The sequence below is a fragment of the Marmota marmota genome, unplaced genomic scaffold, assembly GCF_001458135.2.
Source record: "Marmota marmota marmota unplaced genomic scaffold, marMar, whole genome shotgun sequence".
Classification (NCBI taxonomy): Eukaryota; Metazoa; Chordata; class Mammalia; order Rodentia; family Sciuridae; genus Marmota; species Marmota marmota.
Genome location: NW_026000005.1, coordinates 19,905,193 through 19,916,793, shown reverse-complemented (window position 1 = coordinate 19,916,793; position 11,601 = coordinate 19,905,193). Strand labels below are relative to the sequence as shown.

Sequence of the window (11,601 nt, the reverse complement as noted above, 5' to 3'; positions counted from 1 at the left end):
AAACCCCCCCCCCCCCCAAAAAAAATAACAAGCTAGACCAGTGGTTTTCAACTCAGGTGACATTTTACAACACCTGAAGATATTTTTTGATTATTACAAATGGGGGGATGCTACTGACATCTAGTGGATGGAGGTTAGTGATATTTTAGTAGTATCTTGACAATGTATCCAAACTGCCTCTCACAACAAAGAAATATCTAACCCCAAATGTTAGATAATCTAATCTAACAAAATGTTAGTGTTGAGGTTATAAAAATCTGAGCTAGACAAGTCAATACTGAAGTTCATATGGAAAAATAAACATCTAAAAATACCTGGGAGCTTGGTCATGGTGGCACATCCCAAGTCACTTGGGAGGCTGAGGCAGAAGGATCACAAGTTACAGGCCAGTCTGGACAATTTAGTAAGAACCTGTCTCAATATTAAAATTAAGGGCTGGGGATATAGCTCCATGGTAGAATGCTAATGCTTGCCTGGCATGTGTGAGGCCCTGGGTTCAATTCCCAGTGCTGCAAAAACAAAATAACAGCAACAAAAACCCATGAATGGGTATTATCTCTACCAGACTTTAAAACATACTAAAAAGTCCCCATAATAAATAAGTTGACCATTGCAATATAATAAAAAGTCCAGGTTAGATCCTCCCAAAATTCACATATAGGAATTTAGTATGCAACATGGCTAATAACTCAAGTCTCTAATAAAGATGCATTTTTATTTATTTAATTTTGGTACCAGGGATTGAACTCAGGGGAAACTCAACGACTGAGCCACATCCTCAGCTCTATTTTGTAATTTTATTTAGAGACAGGGTCTCATTGAGTTGCTTAGCACCTTGCCATTGCAGAGGCTGGCTTTGAACTCACACCCTCCTGCCTCAGTCTCCTGAGCTGCTGGGATTATAGATGTGCACCACCATACCCAGCCAAAATGCATTTTTAAATAGTGGTGTAGGGACAGGTATGTAGCCATTTGGAAAGAAGAAAGGCTTTCCAACTATATCTCAAAATTCAAAAAGGATAAAAGAATTGATTGGTAAATTTGACTACTTTGAAAATAAAAAATTTTAACGTAATCAGAACACAAAGAAGAAAACTGATAAATGAAAAAAATATTGACAACATATTCCATACTACAAAGGACTAATTACTCCTAAAGAATACCTAATATCTGATGGATGGATAGAGATCATAAACCCAATAGGAAAGTAAGAAAAATACATAAACAGACCAAAAAATGATATAATGATAAACAAGAATATAAGAGAAACACATTCACTTACAGAGAAGTACAAATTAAATGACAAGGAAATAGATAAAATTTTAAAAATATGACAATACATTCTGTTGATGAGGTTGTAAAAAGGGCATGCTCTACCACCCTGCTGATGAGACACATATTGGTACAATGGAATGGAAACAATAACACACGAACTTAATCACATGACAAGTGAATAACATAACTACAATGAAGGAAATGGGAAAGGAAAAAACTAATCTAAGACAAAAAAAAAAAAAAAAACCCACACATTATAATCTAGCTAGTTAACATGTTTCTCACAGGAAAATGGATTAATGATTCTAAAATTACTTGTGTATACACTGAATTGAACAAATATTAATAGTGAGAACTAAGCTTTTCAGTGATGGGGAAATTATGAATAAGCAAATGGGGAAGACTAAAATGAACCCTATGGTATTGGACTGGAAACACAACTACTAGTATAAATTCACGATTTTTACTATACATATAGATAAAAAAATATAAATGTATGTGTCTATGTTACTATATTATACATGTATTTCCTAGCTCTGTCTATGAGAAGGTCTAACTGCAATGATGTCTGTGGTAGACAGACCCTTAAGGAGGATTTCCCTATAATCCATGTGTACTGGCACTAATGATTTTGCATAATCCTATTACCTTGATTATTGGCAGGAGTTATGATCTGTGTCTAACCAATAGAATGTGACATGGGTGGCAGGCTACCTGGCTTCTGAGAATACATTTCATTGTATAAAGCTCCATCTTACTAGTGGATTTCTCTAGAAACTCTCTCATAGCTGACTTTGAAAGAAGTGGCCTGGTTGGGAGGGAAGCTGAGAACAGTCTATATCCAACAGCAAGATGCTGAGGCCCTCTGTTCTACACACATAAGGTAATGAGTTTTGCCAACCACCCATGCTGTCTTCAAAGCACATTCTCTCAGTAGAGCCTCCCGATGAGAACCAGTCTGGGAGACACCCTGATTGTAGCTATGAGACCCCAAGTAAAGGACCAGTTAACCATGCCTAGATTCCTGGACCATATCTGAGAAGTAATAAATGTATGCTGTTTTAAGCTTCTAGATACTGGTAATACTGTTATGCAGCAATAGATAGCTAGTCCAATATAATATAAGCAATAAGCATACTTTGTGCCTAGACCTTGATTTTGGAACAAAATTCTACAGTCAAGGGAATCAGGTTTCTTGAAGAAGTGCCAGATTCTAGGGCCAGGCCAGAGAAATAATAAGCCTAGAACATCTTGTGAAATCAGAAAGTAAGTAACTGCTCAAAATATTATGAGGTCTTGTCAAAAGGAAAAAGAAACCAACCTGAAGGAATTTTTAATACCAAAGTTGGAATAACTTGAATAACTCAAGATTTACAGTAATGGGTTTTCATCTATAGAATAAAATAGATATCCATGAGTCTACACTTATATAAATAAATAAATTAATGAGGTAGAAAAAACAATACTTTCTTATAGAAGAATTTCAAGTAGCATAGAAGGAAAGAGGGACATAGAAAGTATTAGCCAAACATGGAAGTAGTAATTGTTTCAAGCATGACTCACTACCAGTGGATGCTAAAATTAGTAATGAAACTTTGAGAAACAAGATACATAAATGTACCCCACATCCTTCATAAAGGAAAAGATAAAAACTACAGTGGAAAAACCTGGCAGACACCACTGCAACCAAGTGATCAAGCTTACCTTACCAGTACTGAGACATACTGACATGATGAATCCTTGATATGATGCAATGAGAAAGACACATCATCTGTGGAGTTATTGCCCAAAATGCATGGTCACATTGTAATCATGAGAAAACATTACAAAGGCCTAAATTGAGGGTCATTCTATGAAATAACTGACCCATAGTCCTCAAAAGCATAAAAGAAAAGGAAAGACCAAGGAACTGTCACAGGTTTGAGGAGGCTAAGGAAAAATCAAAACTAAATATAATGTGGGACCCTGGGTAGGATTCTAAAAAACAAAAGGATGTTAGAGGCAATCTAAAGTTTTGTTAATAATATTGTACCAATGCTAATTTTCTAGTTTTGATAACTGTAATGTGGCAATATAAATTGTTTAAATTAGGTAAAGTTGTGTAAGGGGTCAATGGGAAACTGTGCTATTTTTTTCAACATTTCTGTAAATCTAAAATTAATTCAAAATAGAATTTAACTTAAAGTTCAACTAAATAAGGGACAAAACATCTATAGATATTTCTCCAAGGAAAATATACAGTAGTCAATAAGCACATGAAAAGATACTCAAATATCATTGGTCATCAAGGAAATGCAAATCAAAATCATTGTGAGATACCACTTCATACCCACTAAGATGACCAGAATCAAAGTCAAATAATAACAGATACTGGTGAGAAGAAATCAGAACTCTCTTCAGTTGGTGGTAATATAAAATGTTTTATCAGGTTTGGAAAACATTCTAACAGCTCCTTGAATTTTTAAACAGCTACCATGACACAGCAATTCCATTCCTCAATGTATAATCAAAAGAAATTAAAACATGATCATGCAAAAACTTACACATGAATTTTCATAGCAGCATGATTTATAATAGCAAACAAACAAACAAAAAACCCAGGAAAACTCAAGTGTTCATCAATAGATGAAACGATAAGCAAAATGTGGTATATTCATATAATAGAATACTAGTCATAAAAAGGAATGATTTACTGGTATAGCATACATAACTCCTGAAACACACTGCTAAATGACATGTCTAGAACAGGGAGACCTATAGAAACAGAAAGCAGATAAGTGGTTTCTTAGGGCTGGAGGTAGGGGAGTATAGCTAAAGGGAATAAGTCTTTTGGGGGGCGTGGTGGCGGGGTGAAGAAATATTCTCAAATTGATAGTTGCACATATCTGAGGGATATGGAATATGCTAAAAAGCCACTGAATTACACAACTTAAATGAGTGAAATTTATGGTATGTCACTATAAAGAGCTATATATGTTGATAAATCTGTTTTTAAAAAACATTGGTCCTTTATTTCACTCTTTCTTCTTTCATCCTCCCTTATGTTGCTGCCCTCTGCTAGTTATTTTTTAAATACCTGTCAAAACCATTAATATCTCAAATTTTATAAAAAGAGCAAATACTGAAACAATGCAAAGGAAGATTTAGTATATTTTTCTCTAACCTACAGAAAACACGGCTCCAAGAATGATTAGATTTTCTAAAGTAGCATATTTGATTTATTCTTAAAAACATGAGTTTTTGAATAATACAAATGTAAAGGGAAATCTGGTCATTTTGATGCTCATTAAGGAAATTTTAATAGGGATTGGCTCTTAGTTGACAGGAATTATTGACAATTTTGTTACATGTGATAATTTTCATCTAGTTTTAAGAATTTTATTAAGAAATTCTCAGTTTTTGGAGATGCATACAGAAGTATTTTAGAAATTATATCAGTATTAAGGACTTACTTTAAAAAAACAAAAAGAGACCGATGAAGCAAATATGGCAAAATATTGATAAATATTGAACCTGAGGAATAGATAAATTGATGGGAGGCAATAGCAGTCTCTTTGTTGAGGTATATAGAAAGTTTACACAAAAAAGAAAAAGTAGGGCTGGGGTTATGGCTCAGTGGTAGAGCACTCGCCTGGCACGTACGAGACCCTGGGTTCGATCCTCAGTACCTCATAAAAATAAATGAATAAAATAAATGCATTGTGTCCAACTACAACTAAAAAATAAATATTTTTAAAAAGTATTACTATTCTTTGAGACCAAAGGACACAAACCACATTAACTTCCTCCAGAGAATAAGGTGGAAAATAAATAAATATGGGTAACAGATATAGACAACATTGACTTGTAAATCATAGGCAACACATATAAAAATATAATTATCAATTTACAATTTAAAAAATGGCAGTAGTAGAATGGAAACTAAACAAAACAAAACCACTTTAAATTCAAGCCCCCATTCTCTTCATTAAAAAAAAAAAAAAAACCCTGGTTAAAGAATACATTTCTTTACATCTACCCAGATTATACTGTGACTGTTATATGTCAACATTATATGTTTTACTGATTTTTAGGAGTGTTCTAATACTAATTTGCAGAATTTTTTTTTAAGCACCTATTTTATAATAGCATATTGAAATCACTGAAATACTTGCTTTTTGAGACTTGGCTCTTTGAAACTCACAGGAGCACACCTCCTTCTTCTGCTTGGCATCTCTGAAGATAGATCTTCTATGTCATTTTTAGATTTAGCAGTGTTATTTGAAACAAAACTGGTATTTGTCAAGTCCTGTAATGTTCTGCTACCTGCAAAGAACATTATTTTCACAAATATTTGTAAAATTGTACACAGAGTTATAGAAATAGAAATGGGATATATGGCAATTTGCAAATCCATGGCAGGAATTTTAAACCTGATGATTCAATTTTGAGAGTAAAAGAGGCCTAAAATTGGAAACAAATTATCAAAAAAAGCCTGCAGCGTTTTTATTATAAAATCACATACAAAGCAGCCAGGTGTGGTAGCACATGCCTGTAATTTCAGCTACTCAGGAAGCTAAGGCAGGAGGATTGCAAGGTCAAACCCAGCTTCAGCAACTTAGCAAGACCTTGTCTCTAATAAAATTTTAAAAAGGGCTGGGCTGGAGCTGTGGCACCCCTGGGTTTAATCCCTGGTACCAAAAAAAAAAAAAAAAAAAAAAGAAGAAGAAGTCATATACCAAAAATTCTTCATGGTTCAACTCTTCACAGAAACACAAATTTCTGCACATTCATTCAACATAGATGTCACTATTGCTCACTGTGAAAGGCACTATGAGGAACAGAGGGATGAGAGGTTGCTCCCCAATCCTGAAATATATCCTATAACTCTAGACTTTGTACTTCTTTTTCTTCAGGTGGCTTTTACCTGAACATCCTTATCCATATCAAAATCCTAGTGTTCTACATACAAGTTTTGAAATGTTACTTCCCAGTAGAAAAAATTCAATTGATATGGGAATGTATCACCCTTACCTGTGCCTTTTTAAGGTTGACTCAGTGCTTTAAGAAGCTAACACAGAAGGGTAAAGAAAACCTCCATAGAACCCAGAGAAGAGATTGCAAAACTCTTCTTTGGATCCTGCCTGGAGTTACCAATGAAAAAAAAAAAGAAAAAAATATGGGAATGTCTAATATTACAAAATTCTAATAACAAAGGAATATCCTTAGGATTCAATGTTAATGAAAAAAGTGGGATAAGTAAAATCAAATATAGTATTATTTCAAATATGTATTTTAAAATCTGCAGATTCAAGTTTTCAAGCATATGGCAAAATGTTGACTGCCATTTTTTATTTGATTTGATTTTTTGTACCAAGGATTGAACCCAGGGGAACTTAACCACTGAGCCACATCACCTTTTTATGATTTTTTGTTTGTTTTGTTTTGTTTTGTGATGGGGTCTCACTAAGTTGCCTATGACTTCACTAATCTGCTGAGGCTGACTTATGAACTTGCAATCATCTTGCCTCGCCTCCGGAATTGCTAGCTCAGCTTGACTGCCATTTTTCTGGGTGACTTTTTTCCTGGTTTTCTACTTCATTATTTGAATAACTGGGGAAAGAAAAAAACACTAACAGAGTAAAAATCTTACCTATGCTGATTACTTAATAATGTCTTTGCAAATTCCTCTAATTGAAATTTCCCCTCATTATATCCTTTAGCATAATTTACCTGCTTTTATTAGAAGATTTTAATTTCACCATTGTATTTTTTTTTTTTTACTTTCACATGCATTATGTTCTAAGGAAAGGATGCTGGTCTTACTTTTCAGTCCTTGACAGCACCTAGAATAACTCTTAGATCACATGCTGTTGAATGAAGAATTGCACTCTTAAGAAACTTGTAATAGTCTTTGGCTATTATAAGTAGCCAAATAATAAAACCAGTGCCATTCCTTATAATATATGTTTAAAACACTCAATTTCCTTCAAACACATGAAAAAGGAAATTTTCTACCTAAAGCTATTATTAGATAACTTTGTGGTAAAGACCAAATCAGCATTTAAGGTTGTAAATGTCCCTGACAATACTGTTATCTTCTCAAAGCACTAGAATTTAATTCGTTTAAGCTACACAGTTATATACTGTTTTAAAATTCCATGAAAAATACCAGTTATGGGCTGGGGATATAACTCAGTTGGTAGAATGCCTATCTCGCATGCACAAGGCCTTGGGTTCAATCCCCAGCACCACAAAAACAAACAAACAAAAAACAGTTATAACATAAAATACTTTTACTGACTAATTGAAAACCAAAAACAAAAACATACCACTTCTACAACTTGATCACTCCAGGTATTGACCTACCTCTTCCTGATTTTCCTGTTTGCTGGCTGATTTCTTTTATCTTCTCATGTACATCATCGCTTACTTGAAAGATAGATAAGTTCTCCAAGGGAAAAGTTTCTTTTATCATCAGGTTTTTACTGGAAGAAATACTCAAAGGTATTGAACTTCCACGAACATTGTCAAAGGAAGAATCTTGTATGTTAGGGGAATATATCTGAGCTAAAGATTTAAACACATTTGTGTGAAAGTATGGCTTAATTTTGACAGTACTATCTTTCTCCAAATAGTTTTCTTTATTAGCTTGTTCAGAGTCAAATGACTTTCTGTGATCAATGTCAGGTATTATCTCCACTACATCACTGGTCCCTGAAGAATGATCTTCGAGGGTCTTCCTTTTCTTTGATTTGGATGTCCTTTTATTTACTTTTTTGACCTCGCACTTTTCTTTTATCACTTCCACAAAAGTGACATCTCTTTTTGTATTCAGAGTTATGGTGCTTTGCTTGTGATTCTTAGGTGGCTCAGTCTGTTTTCCAGGATCAGAATCTGCTTCATTAGTACTATGTTTTAAACTAGACAGTGAAGAATCTATTAACTGACAAATTGATTTGTTCTTATCTCTTATCAAAAAGTTCTTTGCCTTGCCTGATGATTTTGTTTTATGCTTGTTAACAAGTTTATAAAGATCTGGAAATTCATTACAACTTTCCTTTTCATTACTGTTGATTTCCATATAATATCCACTGATAATACCTTCACATTCAAGTCTTTGTTTAGATTTATTTGCTTTCAAATCAAGATCTTCTGTATAGCTCTTTTGGTCATGCACATCCTTATCATTAGGCTCATATAACTGGTTCACTTCAGAAATTATTTCAGTCTTCCTATTTACTTTCTGCTTACGTTTCTTATTTATTTTTGATTCATTTTGCTGAACAAGTTGCATATTAGCAACGAGCTTTTTCAAATCTAAATCGTTCTGTATCTCATAGTCATATAAATTCCCATTATCTTTGGTGGGAAAATCAGCTGCTGGAAATTCATTTGCAACTGCTAGGTTTTCAGAAATGGTTTCTTTATTCTTTGGGGTTAAAGAAACAAAGTTATCTTTTTCTAGGTCATGCATACCTTTGTCATTATTCTCACATATTTGGTTGACTTTAGACATTATTTCTGTCTTTCGATGTGCCTTTTGTCTAAGCTTCTTGTCTACTTTTGAATCATTCTGACAAGCAAGTTGCACATCATGGATATGCCTTCTCATCCCAGGAACATTCTGAGTTTCATACTCACATAGCTCTCTATTCTTCCTGGTACAAAGAACAGGTGTTTGAAATTCATTTGAGTCTTTTAGGTTTCTAGGAATGGCTTCTTTATCCTTTTGTAGGAAGAAAGGATCACCTTTTTCTGGGCAATGCACACTTTTGTCATTTTCAAAATGATTCACTTCAGAAATTATTTCCGTCCTCCGAATTATCTTCTGCCGAAGCTTCTTATTAACTTTTGACTCATTTTGTTGAACAGGGTACACACTGGTGATCTGCTTTTGCAAACCCAATACATTCTGGGTCTCATAATCATGTATGTTTCCATTACCTTTCATGAAAAAAGCAGGTATCTGAAAGTCTTTTGAAACTGCTAGGTTTTCAGAAAAGGTCTCTTTAACCACTTGGGTTTGGGGAAAAAAGTTACCTTTTTCTGGGACATGTAGACCTTTATCATTAGCCTCATATATTTGATTCACTTCTGAAATTATTTCAGTTTTCCTATTTACTTTTTGCCTAAGCTTATTATTTATTTTTGATTCATTTTGCTGAGCAAGGTGCATATCAGTGTCCAACATATTCTGGGTCTCATAATCACAAAAATTTCCATTATTTTGGGAGGAAATATCAGCTCTTTGAAATTTATTTGCAACTTCTAGGTTTTCAGAAATGGTTTCTTTATTCTTTTGGTCTGGGAATAAGTTATCTTTTTCTAATTTGTGCATCACAAATGTCTGTATAGAAGCTTTACTTTTATTATAAGTTAGAGAATCTTGACCCATATCCAATTTGCTGTCCTGTAGAAATTTATGCTCATTTGTTACATGCATTCCTCTCTCCTTTTCATTATAGTGTGTATTTTGTCCATCATCTTGATCAAAGCTATTCTGAAGGGTTGTTTTCTTCACTATGTTTGCCTGTATCAGGTGTTCAGTATTGCAAATAAAATTTGGATCTTCTGAATCCCTTTTGCCATCTAGGACAACAGATTTTTCTGGTCTATTTTCAATCCTTTCCTCAACATCTACATCTGAACTCTTTTTGCATTTTTTCTTTGATCTTTCTCTCTTTTTATCAGAGCTTGAATCTTTTACTTTTCTGAAAGTTTTTTTTCCACAATCATTTGGTTTTATATTACTTTTATTTTTAGTGCCTCTTGAAACTGTAATAATTTTGCTTATTTCACTAGCAGTTAAATCCATGTCATCATCATACACAGTTTTCTGCTCCTGAAGGTCATCATTATTCTTAACTGGACTCATGCATTCTGCACTAGGTTTGCTGGCAAACTCTGAAGATATGTCAGGAAGGCATTGTCTATTTCTTTGTATTGTAATATTTTTTTCATTAGTATAATCATTTATCTCATTATTCCACTTTAGTTCTGGACTTAAAATCTGTTGCTGATCTAAATCTGTCACACAGGGAGTGTCTACAGGAGACTCCCAAGATGACCCACACTTCTTCCTTTTATCCACATTAGTAGGAGATGGTTTCTCCTTTCTGTGGCTGACAAATGGGGCATTTCTCATCTCACTCACTAGTAAACTCTTAGAATACTGATTTGAGTGAGAATGGCTTTCTAAAAATAAAGAAGAAAAAAAAATCAGAAATAGGTAATAAGTTACTTTAAACAAATTAGAAAATGAAGCCATTTCACAGAGAAGATTTCTGACAATATATTCTTGCCAGATCCTTATATTATTAAGAATCTATGCTGATAAAAACTTAAATTTTACAAGGGTATCTATGGAAAAATATATACTACTGGAGAATTCATACTGCCTCAGCCCCAATAGTAGAGTGGAGTAGAGTCAACAGTAGAACCATTAACATATGATTTCTAAGGGGAAGGAGGCCAATGAATGAACCCAAATATCAGAGCTAACTCTGATAAGAATTATTATACAAAAGCTATTAGGCTATGTATAAATTGTCAGAAAGGACAAATAGTTCTAAGCTCTGAATTTAATACGGTTATGACTTTATATATCAATCTGAAAATCTATGACAAATATGTGTCAGATATACCACAGGATAATTATTTAGGAATACCATGTAAATAAAATATTCGTGTCATCATTGTTTGTTACTCAGTCATTATGCAGGCTCAAGTGTTTGGTTTACCACTACTGGGTGGTAAAAGTCACTGTAATATCCACTTAAGCTCCCAATTTTCAAGTTTATGAAAAGGAGAGGAAAGAACTTACTTAAAAAAAATTATATATGTATATATATAAAATATTTATTTTCAAATCATAGGCTAAGGTACAAAGAAAATCTTAGGCCTCTTCATTTTTAAATATTGCTTCTAGAGTAATAGGCAATTATGGATATTACATTTGTCACTATATTTCCTTTAAATATCAGCAGTTTTAAATGAGAGAAGTTAGCACATTTGTAACATTAAGAGATCTAGTTTACTAACTACTTACATATCATCGTCCTCAAGAAGAAAATCTGATGAATGCAACTATGCTCAAAATGAATTTTTAAAACAATCTCACCTTTGGGAAGTACATCAACAATGGAAGAAATATCTTCTGAATGATCTAAATCATTCACATTCTGATTATTTTCTTTATGGAATGACACATCCAAATTACACTGAGTTGATAAAGTTTGTCCTATTGATACTGAAGAGAGAATATCAGGTGATGCTTTTGATACAATTTTGTCATCATTCTGCATTTTCTCTTTATCATCATCATCATCCAAACTTAATGGAACC

The 11,601-nt window shown here is 33.5% G+C and overlaps 1 protein-coding gene and 1 non-coding gene across 5 annotated transcripts in view; one reads left to right on the top strand and one right to left on the bottom strand.

Annotated features, from left to right (window-relative positions):
• Sgo2 (shugoshin 2) overlaps positions 1 to 11,601 on the bottom strand; it is a 31,654-nt gene that overhangs the window by 3,817 nt on the left and 16,236 nt on the right. For 2 of the 4 annotated variants that reach the window (XM_015481207.2, XM_048808262.1), the window contains exons 6-8: positions 11,378 to 11,601; positions 7,624 to 10,452; positions 5,426 to 5,580 (exon numbers count right to left, since the gene is read on the bottom strand). In XM_015481207.2, coding sequence (XP_015336693.1) covers positions 5,426 to 5,580; positions 7,624 to 10,452; positions 11,378 to 11,601 — 3,208 coding nt within the window. The remainder of the gene's footprint in view (positions 1 to 5,425; positions 5,581 to 7,623; positions 10,453 to 11,377) is intronic. The other 2 variants (XM_048808261.1, XM_048808263.1) reach the window with 2 other exon arrangements.
• Positions 6,291 to 6,412, top strand: LOC125618390. Its single transcript, XR_007349672.1, has one exon. It is a non-coding gene; the product is annotated as a small nucleolar RNA SNORA26 (small nucleolar RNA).